The sequence below is a fragment of the Delphinapterus leucas genome, chromosome 2 (assembly GCF_059928025.1).
Source record: "Delphinapterus leucas isolate spDelLeu-1000000601 "Yukka" chromosome 2, BTC_Dleu_Yukka2, whole genome shotgun sequence".
In the NCBI taxonomy this organism is placed as follows: domain Eukaryota; kingdom Metazoa; phylum Chordata; class Mammalia; order Artiodactyla; family Monodontidae; genus Delphinapterus; species Delphinapterus leucas.
In genome coordinates, this window is record NC_143130.1 from 73,671,391 (window position 1) to 73,693,149 (window position 21,759).

General features: G+C 37.2%; 1 protein-coding gene across 10 annotated transcripts in view; it reads left to right on the forward strand.

The window, feature by feature from the left end:
* The window catches only part of CSNK1G1 (casein kinase 1 gamma 1), a 153,410-nt gene that overhangs the window by 60,512 nt on the left and 71,139 nt on the right, over nt 1-21,759 (forward strand). For 9 of the 10 annotated variants that reach the window (XR_016392077.1, XM_022579749.3, XM_089907126.1 and 6 more), the window contains one exon: nt 16,781-16,821. Coding sequence is in view for 7 of the 10 variants with exons in the window: in XM_022579749.3 (XP_022435457.1) it covers nt 16,781-16,821 (41 nt within the window). In the remaining 3 variants the exon portion in view is untranslated. Of the gene's footprint in view, nt 1-8,151; nt 15,364-16,780; nt 16,822-21,759 lie in introns of those variants that run through there. The other variant, XM_089907132.1, reaches the window with a different exon arrangement.

Below are 21,759 nucleotides of genomic sequence, written 5' to 3' on the forward strand. Positions count from 1 at the left end.
AAAACTGTTATTTCATTTGTGGTCAGTCTTAAGTTATACTTTGTAAATCATGATTTTGTATTATTATACATATCTGTTTCACTGCTTCATAATCACTTTAATAACCAAGAGAGATTTTTTTTCCTGGAAGGTTTTTAAGGTAATCTAAAGAAATGCAGTTTTCAATACAGATAGTGCTGCTTTGATGTTTATTCTTATTACCCACATGGAAAGATTTTTGACTTTAAATGAGAATCTGATGGTTGTAGGTTAAGAACTTTTCAGTTCCAGCCCCTAAAGCAGCAAAAGTTTTACTAAAAAATACTACATTGCCTAAATTCTACAAATTAGAGTTTAGCAAGTCCATTGAATTAAGCTTTCAGTTACTTATACTTTATTTGGAATTAAGTTAGTTTCTTCTTCTTCTTCTCAAGTACAAACCCATTTATTGTTATATCTTGATGTGGTCTCTCCAAAGACCATGTTCTCCCATTACAAACTGCGAGTGACCCTGCTCAAAATGACAGTAGTTATTATTACTGACCAGGTAGGTCTTGCAATTTTCTCATTTTCCTAGAAATGGCATTTGTGGGTCTGAAAGGGATGCCCAAATTCATTTTTTTAACAACATAAAATTTACCATCTTGACCATTTTTAAGTGTACAGTTTAGTAGGGTTTAGTATATTCATATTGTTGTGAAACAGATCTCCAGAACTTTTTTTCATCTTCCCCAACTGAAACTCTATACCCATTAAACAAAATCCCCCTTTCCCTCTCCCTACAGCCCCTGGTAACCACCATTCTACCTTCTATTCTATGAATTTGACTACTTTAGATGCCTCATTAAAGTGGAATTATATAGTATTTGCCTTTTTGTGACTGGCTTATTTCTTTAGCGTAATGTCTTCAGGGTTCACCAACATTGTAGCACATGACAGAATTTCTTTTTAAGGCTGAATAATATTCTGTTGTATGTATATACCACACTTTTTTTTATCCATCCATTCTCCATGCATCCATTGATGAACATTTGGGTTGCTTCCACCTCTTGGCTATTGTGAGTGAAATTAAGTTGGTAGCTTCTTAATGTTTAGCTTAAGATATTAAAGTTTTGTTGAGGAAGAAACAGCAGTTCCAAAATAAGACTAAAAAATGAGGAAAGGTAATCCTGAATAGGGTGACTACCTTTTTGCCCTGGTTGTCCTTGGTGGCCAGTGAGAGTAGTTTATGATATCAGCTCAACTTATACTTCCCAAAGACTGAGGAGGACTGTCTTTTATGTCCCAATATGCTACTAGATGGAATGCAAAGTGGATTTGACAATTTTGTTGTCCTTACTCAAAAAGAAAAGACTTGAACACACTGAGACCTTTATTTATTTTTTTATTACTAACAACATGGTCCTCTGACGTAGGAAGCCTTGTGCTTTCTTATTGTGGATCACTTCATTGGAGTCAGGTCACTTCTTCGTGCATTGTATGGATATACCACATTTTGTTTTATCTGTTCATCAGATGATGGACATTTTAGTTATTTCTACATGTGCTACTCTATGACCCAGGGTATGTGCCCAGGAAAATGCATATCTATGTGCACCAAAAAATTGTGTTCGAGAATGTTCAAACCGAACATCTAAGTCATTACGCAAACTAATAAACATGAACTACCCCCCCCCAATTTTTTTTAAAAAAAAGGAAAAGAATGAGCTATTAATACATGAAACAAAATGGATGAACCTCAAACATAATGTTGGGCAAAAGAAGCCAGACACAAAAGAGTGGTTACTGTATATTTCCATTAACAGATGTTCAAAATAGGCAAAACTAATTTCTTGCAATTAAACAGAACAGGTAACTTTAGGTAGTGGTAAATGAGGATTACTGATTTGGAAGAGGCACAAGAAAGCCTATTGGAGAGCTGAAAATGTTCTCTCCCTGGATGGTTACGTAGGTATATGTATGGATATGTAAAAGTTCACTGAATTATACATTTTACATGTGTGCACTTTACTTCATGTTAATTATGCCTCAATTAAAAAGAAGAATAAATGTAAAAAAAAATTAGGGGATATCATTTGTGCAAGAGGATTAAAATTTGGTTTTAGATGTTAACAGTATGTGTTAGTGACCCTCACACAGCTTTCCACTGTTCCTCAGGAGGAGCTACTTCACAATCACTGACTCTAAACAAAGCTGAAAAATTTTATGCCAGACTCCAGGAAATTGTCCAAATAATTAACAGTAAAGCAAGACTTAAAAAAAAAAACCCAGTAAGTTAGCATTGCTTTTAATGTAAGTACCTTCATTACAATGAGAAAGAAATGGACATAAGTGCATCACTGGGATTTGTGAAGTTTTCAGGTACTGTGGCTTCTCCAATTTGTACATTAGTTGAATGCCTAATTTTAAACGTGCATACTTTTCTACTCCTGCAACCTCATTAATATATTTCTTTCCTCTTAAAACTTGCATTATCATTTAGAATGGAGGTCGTATTCTTCTTGGCAGGAAAATATTAATGAAATATTGGACCATTTTTGCCTGATGATCAGGTTCAAGTCATTGACAATCCATAGTTTTAGTTCTTCTAGAATCAATTGTTTTACCTTTAACTATGTTCATAATTGTGCTTTTTTCACTTTCATCCCTTTTGCTTTTTCAAAGGACCATTTGGACTTTTCTTCCTGAATGGCTGAAATGTCGACTAGGTACTATAACTTTTTCAGTATCTGCAGATCTCCATTTGGTCTTTTAATTTTTCACATTTATGTGGCAGGTCTTCAAATAGCAAGTAATCCATCTGCTCTAAAGAATACTTCAAATCTATTAAAGATCTGTAATGAAATATTTACTGATGAAATAACATAACATCTGGGATTTGTTTCAAAATCATTTCGTTATTGAAATTGGGTGAGGTTATATCGGGGAATCATTGTATAAGTGAGATTTTGCATAAAAAATTTTTTTAAAACTAAAGTACTTCATTATTTTTCTGCTGTAGAGTATCACGCTTTCTGGAGTGATTCATTCCAGCTTTGTTTTTTTTTTTCCCCTCACCACTATAATGTAGAAAGTTTTACACACTTGCTTAAAGCATTGCCTCTGTAAGTACTTCATAGGTCACCCTCTTGAAATGGAGTACAGGTCCTTCTTTGGCCTCATTTATCAATGACGTCATCCACCCTCTTCTACCTCACTCTGATCAGTCTCACTCCAGACTTTCAGCTGAAAATGAGGATTTTTCTAACAGATTATTCAGAATAGACTATAATGTTTAACAGTTTAGGAAAGTCATAGTAACTAGTTGTCTGACCTAAGCTTTTCATCTCAAAATGAAATAATTGAAATTGCTTTTCAGAAGGTTTTTATTAATGGCTTTTATTTTTTTCACCATGACTCACACTAAAAAAATACATACTATATTTTGATCCAGTATATACAGAATTTAATATTGTGTATGTTTGAAGCAAAAGTTTTATGAAATAATACACCTAAGTGTGATGTACTCTTTTAAATTTTATACTACTTTTCTTTAAAGAATGTGTTGGTCAGGACCCACTGAATTTATTTATTTCACACTCCACTAATCGATCATGTTCTGCAGTTTAGAAAACATTTTAACATTGTCTAAAACAGATATGTCTTACATATTAATAGTAAACATGCTCTATACCATTACCAGTGGTGTTAAGGAAGATTTAATAAGATTTTTTATAATAAACTACTTACTGGTATTGATAAGTAATCCCTTCAAAAAACTTAGCACAAGAAACAATTATCATTGCTGTTAACTACTAACCATTTGGGAAATCTTTCTGCATAGTGTACTAATAAACTAGTAGAATTAAGTTAGTAAAGATAAAAAAACCCTCTGGCTTCTTTCTTTAAAGTTGTAGTGTTTATTATATTCTTACCCTTGATCATGCTGCCTACTTAAAGAGATGCTATCTGGGTGGCAAAGGCAGTAGGCCAGCCTCTTTGCCTTAAATAGACATGGTAAACAATCTGAGTTACATAGAAGTGGTTTCTTGGTTTTTGTTTGATTTTTTTTAAAATTTTATTTTCTTTATTTTTTTATACAGCAGGTTCTTATTAGTTATCCATTTTATACATATTAGTGTATACATGTCAATCCCAATCTCCCAATTCATCCCACCACCACCACCACCCCTACCTCCGCTTTCCCCCCTTGGTGTCCATATGTTTGTTCTCTTCATCTGTGTCTCAATTTCTTCCCTACAAACTGGTTCATCTGTACCATTTTTCTAGGTTCCACATATACACGTTAATATATGATATTTGTTTTTCTCTTTCTGACTTACTTCACTCTGTATGACAGTCTCTAGATTCATCCATGTCTCTACAAATGACCCAATTTCATTCCTTTTTATGGCTGAGTAATATTCCATTGTATATACGTACCACATCTTCTTTATCCATTCGTCTGTCGATGGGCATTTAGGTTGCTTACATGACCTGGCTATTGTAAATAGTGCTACAGTGAACATTGGGGTGCATGTGTCTTTTTGAATTATGGTTTTCTCAGGGTATATGCCCAGTAGTGGGATTGCTGGGTCATATGGTAGTTCTATTTTTAGTTGTTTAAGGAACCTCCATACTGTTCTCCATAGTGGCTGTATCAATTTACATTCCCACCAACAGTGCAAGAGGGTTCCCTTTTCTCCACACCCTCTCCAACATTTGTTGTTTGTAGATTTTCTGATGATGCCCATTCTAACTGGTATGAGGTGATACCTCATTGTAGTTTTGATTTGCATTTCTCTAATAATTAGTGATGTTGAGCAGCTTTTCATGTGCTTCTTGGCCATCTGTATGTCTTCCTTGGAGAAATGTCTGTTTAGGTCTTCTGCCCATTTTTGGATTGGATTGTTTGGTTTTTTAATATTGAGCTGCATGAGCTGTTTATATATTTTGGAGATTAATCCTTTGTCCATTGATTCATTTGCAAATATTTTCTCCCATTCTGAGGGTTGCCACTCATCTTGTTTATGTTTCCTTTGCTGTGCAAAAAGCTTTGAAGTTTCATTAGGTCCCATTTGTTTATTTTTGTTTTTATTTCCATTACTCTAGGAGGTGGATGAAAAAAGATCTTGCTGTGATTTGTGTCAAAGAGTGTTCTTCCTATGTTTTCTTCTAAGAGTTTTATAATGTCCAGTGTTACATTTAGGTCTCTAATACATTTTGAGCTTATTTTTGTGTATAGTATTAGGGGGTGTTTTAATTTCATTTTTTACATGTAGCTGTCCAGTTTTCCCAGCACCACTTACTGAAGAGACTGTCTTTTCTCCATTGTATATCCTTGCCTCCTTTGTCATAGATTAATTGACCATAGGTGTGTGGGTTTATCTCTGGGCTTTCTATCCTGTTCCACTGATCTGTATTTCTGTTTTTATGCCAGTACCATATTGTCTTGATTACTGTAGGTTTGTAGTATAGTCTGAAGTCAGGGAGTCTGATTCCTCCAGCTCCGTTTTTTTCCTCAAGACTGCTTTGGCTATTCGGGGTCTTTTGTTTCTCCATACAAATTTTAAGATTTTTTGTTCTAGTTCTGTAAAAAATGCTGTTGGTAATTTGATAGGGATTGCATTGAAGCTGTAGATTGCTTTGGGTAGTATAGTCATTTTCACAGTATTGATTCTTCCAATCCAAGAACATGGTATATCTCTCCATCTGTTGGTATCATCTTTAATTTCTTTCATCAGTGTCTTACAGTTTTTTGCATACAGTTCTTTTGTCTCCCTAGGTAGGTTTTATTCCTAGGTATTTTATTCTTTTTGTTGCAGTGGTAAATGGGAGTGTTTCCTTAATTTCTCTTTCAGATTTTTCATCATTAGTGTATAGGAATGCAAGAGATTTCTGTGCATTAATGTTATATCCAGCAACTCTACCAAATTCACTGATTAGTTCTAGTAGTTTTCTGGTGGCATCTTTACGATTCTCTATATATAGTATCATGTTATCTGCAAACAGTGACAGTGTTACTTCTTTTCCAATTTGCATTCCTTTTTATTTCTATTTTCTTCTCTGATTGCTATGGCTAGGACTTTCAAAACTATGTTGAATAATAGTGGTGAGAGTGGACATGCCTGCCTTGTTCCTGATCTTAGAGGAAATGCTTTCAGTTTTTTACCATTGAGAATGATGTTTGCTGTGGGTTTGTCGTATATGGCCTTTATTATTTTGAGGTAGGTTCCCTCTATACCCACTTTCTGCAGAGTTTTTATCATAAATGGGTGTTGAATTTGTCAAAAGCTTTTTCTGCATCTATAGAGATTATCATATGGTTTTTATCCTTCAATTTGTTAATATGGTGTATCACATTGATTGATTTGCATGTATTGAAGAATCCTTGCAGCCCTGGGATAAATCCCACTTGATCGTGGTGTATGATCCTTTTAATGTGTTGTTGGATTCTGTTTACTAGTATTTTGTTGAGTATTTTTGCATCTATATTCATCAGTGATATTCGTCTGTAATTTTCTTTTTTTGTAGTATCTTTATCTGGTTTTGGTATCAGGGTGATGGTGGCCTCATAGAATGAGTTTAGGAGTGTTCCTTCCTCTGCAATATTTTGGAAGAGTTTGAGAAGGATGGGTGTTAGCTCTTGTCTAAATGTTTGATAGAATTCACCTGTGAAGCCATTTGGTCCTGGACTTTTGCTTTTTGGAAGATTATTAATCACAGTATCGATTTCATTACTTGTGATTGGTCTGTTCATATTTTCCATTTCTTCCTGGTTCAGTCTTGGAAGGTTATACCTGTCTATGAGTTTGTCCATTTCTTCCAGCTTGTCCATTTTATTGGCATAGAGTTGCTTGTAGTAGTCTCTTAGGATGCTTTGTATTTCTGCAGTGTCTGTTGTAACTTCTCCTTTTTCATTTCTAATTTTGCTGATTTGAGTCCTCTTCCTCTTTTTCTTGATGAGTCTGGCTAAAGGTTTATCAATTTTGTTTATCTTCTGAAAGAACCAGCTTTTAGTTTTATTGACCTTTGCTGTTGTTTTCTTTGTTTCTATTTCATTTATTTCTGCTCTGAACTTTATGATTTCTTTCCTTTTACTAACTTTGAGTTTTGTTTGTTCTTCTTTCTCTAGTTCCTTTAGGTGTAAGGTTAGATTGTTTATTTGAGATTTTTCTTGTTTCTTGAGGTAGGCTTGTATTGCTATAAACTTCCCTCTTAGAACTGATTTTGCTGCATCCTGTAGGTTTTGGATCGTCGTGTTTTCGTTGTCATGTGTCTCTAGGTATTTTTTGAGTTCATTTTTGATTTCTTCAGTGATCTCTTTAGTAACCAAGCCTTCATGTGTTTGTGTTTTTTACGTTTTTTTCCCTGTAATTGATTTCTAATCTCATAGCGTTGTGGTCAGAAAAGATGCTTGATATGATTTCAATTTTCTTAATTTGACTGAGGCTTGATTTGTGACCCAAGATGTGATCTGTCCTGGAGAATGTTCTGTGCGCACTTGAGAAGAAAGTGTAATCTGCTGTTTTTGGATGGAGTGTCCTATAAATATCAATTAAACCTATCTGGTCTATCATGTTATTTAAAGCTTGTGTTTCCTTATTAATATTCTGTTTGGATGATCTGTCCATTGGTGTGAGGTGTTAAAGTCCCCCACTATTATTGTGTTACTATCGATTTCCCCTTTTATAGCTGTTAGCAGTTGCCTTATGTATAGAGGTGCTCCTATTTTGGGTGCATATATATTTATAATTGTTATATCTTCTTGTTGAACTGATCCCTTGATCATTATGTAGTGTCCTTCCTTGTCTTTTGTAACATTCTTTATTTTATAGTATTTTATCTGATATGAGTGTTGCTACTCCAGCTTTCTTTTGATTTCCATTTGCGTGGAATATCTTTTTCCATGCCCTCACTTTCAGTCTGTATGTGTCCCTAGGTCTGAAGTGGGTCTCTTGTAGACAGCATATATATGGGTCTTGTTTTTTTATCGATTCAGCAAGCCTGTGTCTTTTGGTTGGAGCATTTAATCCATTTATGTTTTGGGTAATTATTGACATGTATGTTCCTAGTATCATTTTCTTAATTGTTTTGGGTTTGTTTTTGTAGGTCCTTTTCTTTTCTTGTGTTTCCTACTTAGAGAAGTTCCTTTAGCATTTGTTGTAGAGCTGGTTTGGTGGTGCTGAAATCTCTTAGCTTTTGCTTGTCTGTAAAGCTTTTGATTTCTCCATCAAATCTGAATGAGATCCTTGCCGGGTAGAGTAATCTTGGTTGTAGGTTCTTCCCTTTCATCACTTTAAGTATGTCATGCCACACTCCCTTCTGGCTTGTAGAGTTTCTGCTGAGAAATCAGCTGGTAACCTTATGGAAGTTCTCTTGTATGTTATTTGTCATTTTTCCCTTGTTGCTTTCAATAATTTTTCTTTGTCTTTAACTTTTGCCAATTTGATTACTATGTGTCTCGGCGTGTTTCTCCTTGGGTTTATCCTGTATGAGACTCTCTGTGGTTCCTGGACTTGGATGGCTATTTCCTTTCCCATGTTAGGGAAGTTTTCAACTATAATCTCTTCTAATATTTTCTTGGGTCCTTTCTCTCTCTCTTCTCCTTCTGGGACCCGTATAATGTGAATGTTGTTGTGTTTAATGTTGTCCCAGAGGTCTCTTAGGCTGTCTTCATTTCTTTTCATTCCCTTTTCTTTATTCTCTTCTGCAGCAGTGAATTCCACCATTCTGTCTTCAGGTCACTTATCCGTTCTTCTACCTCAGTTATTCTGCTATTGATTCCTTCTAGTGTATTTTTCATTTCAGTTATTGTATTGTTCATCTCTGTTTGTTCTTTAATTCTTCTAGGTCTTTGTTAAACGTTTCTTGCATCTTCTCGATCTTTGCCTCCATTCTTTTTCCGAGGCCCTGGATCATCTTCATTATCATTATTCTGAATTCTGTTTCTAGAAGGTTGCCTATCTCCATTTCATTTAGTTGTTTTTCTGGGGTTTTATCTTGTTCCTTCATCTGGTACATAGCCCTCTGCCTTTTCATCTTGTCTGTCTTTCTGTGAATGTGGTTTTTGTTCCACAGGCTGGAGGATTGTAGTTCTTCTTGCTTCTGCTGTCTGCCCTCTGGTGGATGAGGCTATCTGTGAGGCTTGTGCAAGTTTCCTGATGGGAGGGAGTGGTGGTGTGTAGAGTCCGCTGTTGCTGTTTTGGGCAGAGCTCAGTAAAACTTTAATCCGCTTGTCTGCTAATGGATGGGGCTGGATTCCCTCCCTGTTGGTTGTTTGGCCTGAGGCGACCCAACACTGGAGCCTCCCTGGGCTCTTTGGTGGGGCTAATGGTGGGCTCTGGGAGGGCTCACGCCAAGGAGTACTTCCTAGAACTTCTGCTGCCAATGTCCTTGTCCTTGTGGTGAGCCACAGCTGCCCCCCCGCCTCTGCAGGAGACCCTCCAACACTAGCAGGTAGGTCTGGGTCAGTCTCCTATGGGGTCACTGCTCCTTCCCCTGGGTCCCAATGCTCACACTACTTTGTGTGTGCCCTCCAGGAGTGGAGCCTCTGTTTCCCCCAGTCCTGTCGAAGTCCTGTAATCAAATCCTGCTAGCCTTCAATGTGTCATTCTCTAGGAATTCCTCCTCCCGTTGTCAGACCCCCAGGTCGGGAAGCCTGTCGTGGGGCTCAGAACCTTCACTCCAGTGGGTGGACTTCTGTGGTATAAGTGTTCTCCAGTTTGTGAGTCACCCACCCAGCAGTTATGGGATTTGATTTTATTGTGATTACGCCCCTCCTACCGTCTCACTGTGGCTTCTCCTTTGTCTTTGGATGTGGGATATCTTTTTTGGTGAGTTCCAGCGTCTTCCTGTCAATGATTGTTCAGCAGTTAGTTATGATTCCAGTGATCTCACAAGAGGGAGTGAGAGCCCGTCCTTCTCTCTGCCATCTTGAACCATAGATTGGTTTCTTGTTTTAACTACTAATTGCCTCACATTCATTTGGCTGGACTTTTTTTTTTTTCTGACAAGTTCTAGGTAGTAATTTATAAATGTACTACTTTCACTTTACGGCAAGAAATCTGACAGCTGGAGATCTAACTAAACTGGGAACCGAGGCTTGTATGTTCCTTTATCAGCGTGACTCTGAGAACTGACACCTGCTGGTTCTTTGAAATAGTGCTTTGTCTGATGAAGCTTACCATAAATGTTGTCTCTGTAGGCGATTTACTGAAACAGGAAGTGTTCACGCAGTGGATTTTATGGGTAGCTTCACATCTAAGACTGCTGCTTCAAAAGGACTGAGTTTGGATGTAAAGCTCCCAAAACTACTATGCAATGCAGTTTCTTTTACATTAACGATAAAAGAACCCATAGCCAGAAAGTGACCTTGGGAAGCATTGTGGATTTTGTGCAGCAACGAAAAGCTTTGATTGCTTGGGATTATGCCACCTCATCAATGGTATTTTTCTGTTCAGTAAACTGCCTTTTTCACATTTATTGATATATCATTCATATATATATATATATATATATATATATATAATTTTTTGTATGATGAAGCAGTCATTCATTTTAAATGGGCAGGATTGTAACCCTCTATGTTTGTAATTAAATTCTTCCAGAGCAAAATTTTTGTGTATCACTGAGAATAGTGGCTTAGTGTTTGTCTAGCCTTCCACTTGGCTGTGTTTTGTATTGACCTCTTAGTCTTTTTTTTTTTGGCCACACCGCATGGCTTGTGGGATCTTAGTTCCCTGACCAGGGATTCAACCCAGGCCACGAAAGTGAAAGCATGGAGTCCTAACCACTGGACCGCCAGGGAATTCCCCTGACCTCTTCAGTCTTGATGATGCCCCCTGGCAAAGGAATTCATTTGAGTGATGCATAGCTCAGGAGAATTATCTAGTCACCTCCAGGGCCTCTTAGGAATAAGGATAATTGCTTTTTAAGAGGGTGAGGTATTCAGCTTGTTTTGAAATAAGCAGAGAAAGTAAGCAAACAAAAGCAAGCTAGCATTTTGTAATGTATTAGCTATCATGTTTGGTGTTACATAAGCTGTGTCATTATGCTTCTGTGTCTATATTCTTTTATACAGGTACAAAAATTGAAGCTGAGAGGCATTTCATAATTTCTCTGCTGCTTTTAGGTTCAGTGAGAACTTGGAGGAAGGCATCATGGTAGAGTGAAACGATCGTTGCCTACTCTCCTGGTTTTCTTTCTGTTCTCCTCTAATTAAAAGCATCAACTTTAACCGTTCCATTTTCCTTTTCCCTCATGTTTATATGTAATCCAAAGGTTGTTAGTTTTTTCTTCTAAATGCCTTGATTATAAATCCTATTTTTTAAAGTTGTCTTCCAGGAATTATTGCATCATACCTGCCGTGATAATAGAAGTCATAAAAATTAGATTTATCTAGGACATTGCAGTTTACAAAGTACTTTCACATATTCTAACTCGTGTAATCATCATAACCACACTGTTGGTAGATGTTATTCTTTAAATGTTCTACTATAAAAACTTCCTATTCATTTTCTTCGTAGGTATTCTTGTCTCTTTTGTTGTATACATTGGGACCAGATTAATATTCTTAAAATACAGCTTTCACCACTATACGTTTCCTCTTAGCACAAATATCTTTGGTGATTTCACAAGTTGAATAATGAAGTCAAAACTCCTGTATTCACACTTAGGATTATCCATAATCTGATTCTAAGCTAAATTTTTTTTTAATTGCCCTAAAACTTTCTCAGAAGAACCTTCTCTGTATATCAAGTCAATTTGGTTCACTTCAGCAAGCATCTGTTACCTACTATATATCAGATACCATGTTGGTCGTTAGGGATAAACAGATGAGTGGAACATTCTTGTCCTTAGGAAATTCACTGCCTAGTGGAGGTAAAAAGATGCATGAATAACTAATTATAATATATGTGTAAGTTGATGAAACTGAGTGCTGCCTCAGTTTTATTTTATTTTTTAAAATTTATTTATTATTTTTGACTGTATTGGGTCTTCGTTGCTGCGCGTGAGCTTTCTCTAGTTGCAGTGAGCGGGGGCACCTCTTCGTTGTGGTGCGTGGGCTTCTCAGTAGTTGTGACACGTGGGCTCAGTAGTTGTGGCTTGCGGGCTCTAGAGCGCAGGCTCAGTAGTTGTGGCGCATGAGCTAAGTTGCTCTGCGGCATGTGGGATCTTCCTGGCCCAGGGCTCAAACCTGTGCCCCTGCATTGGCAGGTGGATTCTTAACCACTGCACCACGAGGGGAAGTCACTGCCTCAGTTTTATAATGTATATTTAGAAAAGGGATTTTTTTAAAAGGCATAAAAACCACCAGGAACCAAAAAGAGAGAGAGAGAGAGAAAGAAGATAAAAACAGGTGAGAAATTTTAACAAAATTCTGGAAGCTGGAAAGCAGTTAAGTGGTAACTAATTTAGCAGTCCAGAGAAAGCTGAATGATTTAATGGGTAGGCCAGTTTGTAACATAGAATACACCAGATATCAATAAGTTCAAGAATTGGAGACAGTAGGAATTTCAAAAAGTTGGGATGCAGAAGGTGCTAAAAACAGGAAGAGTAGTTGCAAGTATATACATATATATATATGGAGCAGTTGCATCACTAAATCCCCTCCTTCCCTGGCATCGCCCGGCAGCTACTCTTTCCCACGTTCACAGGAGATGTAAAGGTCACACTGTTGAAGGTAAACTGAGCTGTGAAAACTGGGCCGCCCAGCTGAACACAGGGAAAATGAGGAAAAGTTTCCCCTCTGATTCGTGAGGCCTTCTAGACTCTGGAATAAGCAGATCCATAAGTGCCTGGGATTTCTTTGAACTCTTGTTTGGTTGTTTGTTTGTTTTTCCTCCAAAAGAAAACTATGCAGGATTTCTTTCTTTCTTTTTTTCTTTTTTCTTTTTGGCTGCGTTGGGTCCTCGTTGCTGCGTGTGGGCCTTCGCTGTGGTGCATGGGCCTCTCATTGCAGTGGCCTCTCCCGTTTCAGAGCACAGGCTCTAGGAGCATGGGCTTCAGCAGTTGTGGCACGTGGGCTCAGTAGTTGTGGCTCACAGGCCCAGTGGCTCCATGGCACGTGGAATCCTCCCAGACCAGGGCTCGAACCCGTGCCCCCTGCATTGGCAGGCGCATTCTTAACCACCAAGCCACCAGGGAAGTCCCTGCACGATTTCTATAACATAACAAGTTTGTTTTACTATTTAAAAAAAAAAAGATTCCCCCAAATCTTAAAAAAAAGTGAGGATTTAGGAAAAGTATTTACTTCAGAGCAAGAAGCTGGCTTTCAAGGTTATTCATACTCTGTTCGTATGGATTTTTCTGGCTTCATTTCTCACCATTCTCCCCCATATGCTTTGTGCTCCTTTCATATTGGTCCACTCATACTTTATCACATTCTCTGCATTTTCTATCATTTCTCCACCTCAATGTTCAAATTAGTATTTTTATAAGAAATGCTCTTTATCCTCTCCTGTTCGTCCTCAGAGGCTCACTTCAAGTGCCATTTGTGCCCAGATGCTTTACCCTCCCTCATCTAAGTCATCTACTGACTTGTTCATATTTCTTTTTTTTAACACTTATCACTTTATGTGATTTATTTATCAAACTTTGAGGCACCATGTGCAGGGTCTTGTGTGAGGATCTAGAATACAGTCTCTGAAGGGTGAGAAGTGAGTGTTGCTCATCTTAGGTGTCTGATATTTGCATATGAGGGGTATTAAATACTCAAATACTTTCCCTTACCTCTGGTGTCTTATTTTTCTGGTTAATCTTTTATATCTCTTTACAAAGGAGGTATAGTTATTCTAAATCAGAGATCTGATCATGTCACTACCCTACTCAGAAACCTTTCATTTTAAGTTTTAAGATGGCATTGAGGACTTCCTAATGTGGACTCACCCTTACTTTTCTAGTTTCTTTTGCTGCCCTAACCACTCCTTGCCCATCCCTACTCCTTCCTGATCTTCATGGTGCAACTTATGGTCCATCTACCCCAAGACCATCGCCCATTCTCTTCCTAAACTGTCTGTTTTCTCATTTTTATTGTTTTGCTCATACAGTTTCTTCTCCCTGAGATGTGTTTTTCTCCCTTCTTCAACTGTTAAAATTCTACTCATTTTTTCACACCCTGTGGGGAGGTGGTGGGAGAAAGAAAGGAAAGTACATCCTTTCTGAGACTCCTGTGATTGCCTTCTCTCTTTTCTTTCTCACAGATCAGAATCCAGATTGATTACTAGGCTTACACTGATACCACCATCTCAATTCACTTTAAAAGTTGTAATCTATTTGAATTAAAGATCTGTTACTTTAAGCATATACTTCAAAAATTAATTTAATTCTTTAACAGTGAAGTCATATTGTACTCTAAATGAGTAAGGGGTGAATTTCGGTGCCCCTACTTCCCTACCCCCCAGTAATTCTTACTGCTAAAACTGGGGGGGAGTGTCCAATTCGGAAAGACATCCCCCTCCCCAAACACATTTACAGTTTTAAACTTGACCATTTTCCTCTAAGCAGTAATGAGTTTTTAGGGTCAGCCCTTTGCTAAAATAAGTTTTAGATCACAATAACTGTGCTTATACAGTGCCGGGAAGGGCTTTCCTGAAAACTCTTTATGCAGCATCCTATCTCGCATGGAAGAAGTCTGTGGCCAAGCTGGAGTTTTAATCTGCCTGGGAGCTGGCTGTTACTGCCTCATCTCGTCCTCTCCCGGTTGTTGGTATCCTTTTCACAATTTCATCAAATATATTTTTTAAAATGATTTTGGTGGGAACATTAATCAGAAACACAAATTAACCTTTAGAACTTGATGCAATTAATACAGAGAGGGAAAAATGGCTATTTTCTACTTTTGCTCCTTTAAAGAAGAAGTTATTCATCTTATAATGTCTTAGGTGATTGTCTGGCCACCTGTGAATCCTCTCTATTAATGTTGTTTGCAGACAAAAGTTATTCCTAAGTTAGTGTACTCTTCTCTACATAAAAGTACTGGGAAAACTGATAACAGTATTAAAAGTATAATGGTGTAATTTTAACTGTATTAAAAGTATAATGGCCATCTATTGTCTAGAGCTTGTTAAAAATAACCAATATTACAAGCAGCCTTTTGTTCCCAAAATGCAGGGTTTGTTTTTTGTTCATTATCAAAGCAACCTATATTATATGAAAATTAGAAACAGTCATCTTTCTTTTTTTTTTTTGGCGGAACACGGGCCTCTCACTGTTGTGGCCTCTCCTGTTGCGGAGCACAGGCTCCGGACGCGCAGGCCCAGCGGCCATGGCTCACGGGCCCAGCCGCTCCGCGGCATGTGGGATCTTCCCGGACCAGGGCACGAACCCGTGTCCCCTGCATCGGCAGGCGGACTCTCAACCACTGCACCACCAGGGAAGCCCAGAAACAGTCATCTTAATACCGTAATACCTTAATACATCTTTATGTATCCTTTTCCATGCATATATATTCAGCTATGTACATATATATATGTACGTTTATGTGTATATATAACCTTTACCCACATGTATTATTTAAAAAGTAGTCATACTATACGTACTTACAACTTTTAATCAGTCAAGGTTTTGAGTGTCTGAGATGTGCAGAACATGGTCTTAAGCACCATAGGGCATTGATAGATCCATTAAGTAAAATCGCTACTCTCAAGATATTTATAGTCCAGCTGAATAAGATAGGACAAATATATAAGAAGCAATGTGAAGTCCAGTACAGTGGCTGAGCTATATGGTCTATACTAAGCACTCACAAGGAATTAAAATTAGCCTTCAAGGACTAATGGAGTTGAAGAGGTAAAGGTAGCTAAGTACCCAGCATATACTGTGGGCTCACTAACTGATGGTTGTTGCTCTTATACTCACCCCAAGTTCTGACTCTAGATGTCTAGTACAGAAGAATATTGATTCCATTTCTGTAAGTAGAGAAGTTGAGAGGAAAAAGGTTACAACTGCAGGAAGAACTTTGAGTTAAGTGTTGTCTGGGTGGAGAGCTGTTTCTGCATATAGGTGAAGATGTAGAGCTTGAGTTCTGGTGAAGAGTCAAAACAGCTTTGAGAATCATCTACTTAGAGACAGTAGATGAGTTTTCCAAAAGGAGTAGGCCAATAATTGGTTTTATTTCACACTGTCCTTTATGCCAACTAAAGTTGATACTAAATACCATGACAAAAAATAAGAAAACCTTACTTGTCAGTGAGTTAGAAAAATGAGGGTTTGTGTTTTTTGTGCCAAGAGTTAAAATCTCTCTATCTTTGTAATTCTGGCATTTCTTCTTCTTGGGTTGCCTCATAGCTCAATAGTTGGGAAATATTAAATAACAAAATGTGTGTGTGACAGACAAAGAGATTTGTTTTCTTTCATTTAAAAAAAAAAAATTTATTTATTTATTTGGCTGCGCCAGGTCTTAGTTGTGGCATGCGGGATCTTTGTTGCCACATGTGGGCTCTTAATTGTGGCATGCAGACTTCTTAGCTGAGGTATGCAATGCAGGATCAAGTTCTCTGACCAGGGATGGAACCCTGGCTCCCTGCATTGGGAGCGTGGAGTCTTAACTACTGGACCACCAGGGAAGTCCCCGAGATTTGTTTTCTTTAAAATAAAAGATTCTCATGTCTAGCTTAAATTTTCAAATTCTCAAGCTGTTTTTGTTCTTGTCTTGCTGGGTCTCATTATCTCTGTTTGGCTTTTCACTTACAAATCATGTTTCATATATGTGAACAGCGTTGGGAATGTGACCTTTCTCATGACCCTGTAAGCTAAGATTTTGCTTTGCATTTCCCAGAATAAATGTCACTAAAACATATACATTCTGCTTTTCCCCTAGGTAAAAATCTCTACACCAATGAATATGTAGCTATCAAACTGGTGAGTAGAATCTGTATTTGTGGTAATTATGTTTTAGTGCTCTCACCCTTCACATATCTTTTTACAGGAAATAATTGTAACCATTCACAAAAATACTAATGTTATTTTTCCTTGCATATGATCCCACATAGTCATTTCCTTCAAATATATATAGTGTTACAGTGATGAATCACTGTATACTGTAAAACACTATATAGTTAGAGGATGCTAACTATAGCGTTAGCAATGATAAATCAAAAAAAGTTTATAAAACATAGCTGGAAGGAAAACAAAAAACCCTAGTAACTGCTGTAAACTTTGTACCTTTCACAGTGCTATTGTTTTTTATAATTTTCTTATTCTTGAATATGACTTATCCATTTTAAAAATGTAAGGTATTTATTAATATACTTCTGAATGTGATCATCTAATCATTGCCTTAAAAAGCTGTCAAACGTGAAAAACACATTACGTGGTCAGATTTGAAGCAAAGAGTTCAATTGGTTTTGTCATTGCTAATCTTATGAATAACTAACCTAGTCATTGAAAATAACATCCTGTTAAAAAAGAATAATTCTATTATTTTTAAGGATTAATAGTTTTAGAAGAAATAGTTCTTTGTCTTATATTTAAGGTTGATGAAAAACCATTTCTAGCTATATGAAATGCTTTACATAACTAGTTTCTATGAAACTGTATAAATACTGTCCTCCTAATAAATCCTAGTACATTTCCCAGGATCTAAAGGTAGTTTTGGGCTTTATTAGTTGGAAGGCAGAGGCGTTAATAGTTGAAGGAAGTATCTTGTGGTAATTGCTGTTCTTTTCTAATGAATTGCCCCTACCACATCCACACCTGCTCTGTGGTGGGTCCTTTCCTCTCATTAAGCTTGTCTGTGGAGGAGTTAGAGTTGTCCTGTAAAGAACTGACAGGCATCAGTTTAGTTTCTCTACAAAGAGGTGGACAGGGAGCAGGTCTTAGAGCAGGTAGCTCCTTGGGAACCAAGTGTTTTGTTTGTTGACTTGGAACTTTTGTTGGAGAAATTAGAGCAGGAAGAGAGACAATGCATGTAACAATGCAGACCAAATATTTTTCTCAGCTTGAATGTCAAGGAATTAACTGTATATTTGTATTTATGGGAATTTGATTATTCTGTGGAAGTGTTATCTAGTTCATCTCTTTTTTACTTTTTCTGTTTTATTGTTTTGTTAAGTTGGAATAATTTTTTTTTTTTTTTTTTTTTTTTTGCGGTATGTGGGCCTCCCACCGCTGCAGCCTCTCCCACTGCGGAGCACAGGCTCCAGACGCACAGGCCCAGCGGCCATGGCTCACGGGCCCAGCCACTCCGCGGCACGCAGGATCCTCCCGGACTGGGGCACGAACCCGCGTCCCCCGCATCGGCAGGCAGACTCCCAACCACTGCGCCACCAGGGAAGCCCCAAGTTGGAATAATTTTGATTCTTTGGGACTAGTAATAGGGAGAAGCAGCCCCTAAAACAATTTAAAATGTTGCCTCAATACTGTATATTTGTTATTGTCCCCTTATTTATCAAAACTTCTTCTGAGGCTTTCTGTTAGGGGCAACTCGTTCTATCTAGATTCCTCTTTCCAGGTTCATACTAGTTGACCTGTTTAGATAAGGCTGCATAACATTATTGACATGACTGACTATTGCATTTCACTTACATTTTATTAAAGTTTTATTCTTTGTATGGCCAAGAGTTAAAGGTAGATAGACTTCATGTCATCTAGTATGGTGTGCCTCAGTACCTCATTTCTCTTTCAAATAAACCTTAAATAAAGGCTTTTTAGAGGATGACAATCTTGTCTATGGGCCTCCTCTCTTGCTGTGGGGCTGTATTCTCTGTGGGAGGTATGATGGCAGTAATTGAGCTCTTTTCACTGTAACAGCAAAATTTGCCTTAAGCATTACTGTCCTACAAGGTAGCCATCTGCTGTCAGTTTAGGATTTCAGGCAGGCATGTGTGTTCCAGAATAACCATGATTCTGGCAAATAGCCAGCCCTCTATGCAAATGTAGTCAGCATCTGGCACAGAAATACAAGGAAGCCCTGGCTGGTAGTGTTTCAGTTCTACTTTGTTTGGATCTTCATTGTGGGCTCTTGTTTCTTGGATTTCTAGGAACATTTTTTTAAAAATCAGATACAGTGTAAACAAACTAGTGTGATGAACCCCTCCTTTACCCCTATCACTGAGGTTTCTGGGGTTCTTTTTAACAGAGGTTTTCTAACAGTTGTTTAAAAAGTTTTCTCTCCATGCTGCTAATCCTACTGCCTTTTACAATCTTATAGATTGTTTGCAGTGTCCTTTATTCATAGTGCTTTCAGAAGAGCACTTGAAGCTCCAGTTGGTTGAGCAGGCTATGACTACGTGCTGAAGGGGTTGGCTGAAGGATGTAAGTCCTTCCGTCTGTGATAAAAAGCCCCTCATGTCTGAATATATGTGATGTGTACACCCACTTTTAGCCCTATAACTCTAAAGAGATATTGCTTTTTTTAATCTGTTAACTTATTTACCCAAGATCAGATTGAATATTTCCTATTAATGTTTCCAGTATGAAGTTTGAAGGTATTAGGTTTGAAGAAGGATCTGTGTTTTTTAAAATTCATTGACTCTTGTGGTTTGTTCGAATTCAAGACTGTTTCTCCAGAAAGAACACTCCTCTTTCTAGTGTTTAGATCAACCTCTGGTTCCATATCAATTTGTCATCACTGTCTCTTTTGGTTTCTTGTGAATTATTAATGATTTTGCTAAAAGACAAATTCTGAAATTGGCTGCTTTGATGGTGATATATTAGAAGATCTAAAACCTGAATGGAGACTCTGTAGCTGAAGAGATAAATGAATAAGGAAGTGACTCTACAGTATAGTCTTAAATACATTTTTTTGGAATACAAGAATCTTGAGAAACTTGAAGGCCAACTCTGATGCTTGCTGATTTTGCAATCAGAGAAGGGTATGAGTTCTTTCATAGAGCTCCTTAGGGCTTTGAAGTATTCTAGCCTACCTGAATTGATTTAGATAAAACCTTCCTAGAAGCAAAGGTGTAGACTAGATAACTTCAAGGAAAGTTCTGAATTCTGTGATTTATGGATTCTGTATTTTAAGAAAAATGCAGAAAACTTCAAGTAGGTTCAGGAAGAGCTTTCAGGGGTGATCAAATAACTAAAAAGTAGGACCAGTGAGGAAAGGTTAAAAAAATTTAAATTACTTTGCCTGAATAAAGGAAGTTTAAGAAATGACTGAATAGCTTTGTTATTTGAAGATAGCTGTTATAGTATTCACAGGTTATTCGGGAGCTATTTTGTCTTTGTTGCTGAGGATTTATAAGAGAAATAGGCTAAACTTTCAGTAAGTGGAGATTGCAGTTACATATAAAGACCTTCTAAACCATGAAACTTGTTAAACACCAGCATGAATTAATAAGGGAAGCTGTGGAACTCTCCTTCCTTTGAGCCTATATTAAAAATAGGACAAATAACCATTCAATGGGGAGAGGACAGTTTTTTTCAACAAATGGTGTTGGGAAAACTGGAGATCACATGCAGTGAAGTGAGACCCTTTACATCATACACAAAAATTAACTCAAAATGGGTCAAAGGCCTAAACATAAGAGCCAAAACTATAAATATCTTAGAAGAAAACTTAGGGGAAAAGCTTCATAAGGTTAGATTTGGCAGTGATTTCTTGGATATAACACAAAAAAGCACAAGTAAGAAAAGATAGATAGGTTGGACTTTATCAAAAACTTTTGTGCATCAGAGGACTCTGAGCAGTGAAAAGATAACCCATGGAATGGGAGAAAATATTTGAAAATCATATATCTGATAAAGAATTGATTCTTGAATTTACCATTTTAACCATTTTTAGTTGTACAGTTCAGTGGCATTAAGTACATTCACATTGGTGTGCACCCATCACTATCATCCATCTCTAGAACTTTTTTTTCACCTTCCTCAACTAAAATGCTGTACTCATTAAACACCAACAGCATTCCCCTCTCCCCCCAGCTCCTGGCAAGCACCATTCAACTTTCTGTCTATGAATTTGACTATTCTAGGTACTTAATACAAGTAGAATCATGCAGTGTTTGTCCTTTTGGGTCTGGCTTATTTCACTTAACATACCATCCCTGAGGTTCATACATTTTGTAGCATGTGTCAGAATGTCCTTCCTTTTTATGGCTAACTAATATGCCATCACACATATGGAACAAAATGTAACCACATTTTATTTATCCATCCATTTGTTTATAGATACTTGGGTCACTTCACCTTTTGACTATTGCGAATTATATTGCAACAAACATGGGTCTACAAATATCATTTTGAGTCTGAGTTTTCAGTTCTTTTAGGTGTATATCCAGAAGTGGAATTGCTGGATCATGTGGTACTTCTATATTTAATTTTTTGAGAAATTGCTGTACTGTTTTCCACAGTAGCTGCACCATTTTACATTCCCACCAGCAGTGCACAAGGGTTCCAATTTCTCCACATCCTTACCAACACTTGCTATTTTCTGTGTTTCTGATATTAGCCATCCTAATGGATATACAGATGTATCTTTCAGGGTAATGTTTGATTTTCTTGTTAACTAGTTGCCTGATATACTGTCAATTCAGAATGATGAGCCAGCCAATTCTTGAAGTTTGGTATAGAGCAAAGTGTGGTAGTATGGCTGCTTTATCTTTGGGCTCTTTAGAAAACTCTATTTTTAAAAACTTGAACACTGTATTAATTAAAGTTACAAGTTACATATCTTAGTTGCATTTACAGTCTTTAATTCTCTAAAGTGTAAAAATAAATATACATAACACTGTTCCTACAGCTTTATTCATAATATTGAAAACTGAAAACAGTTCAAATGTCCAAAAGTTAAGGTTTGTGTGTATGTACACGCACGCACACACACACACACACACACTAATATATAGTTTTACT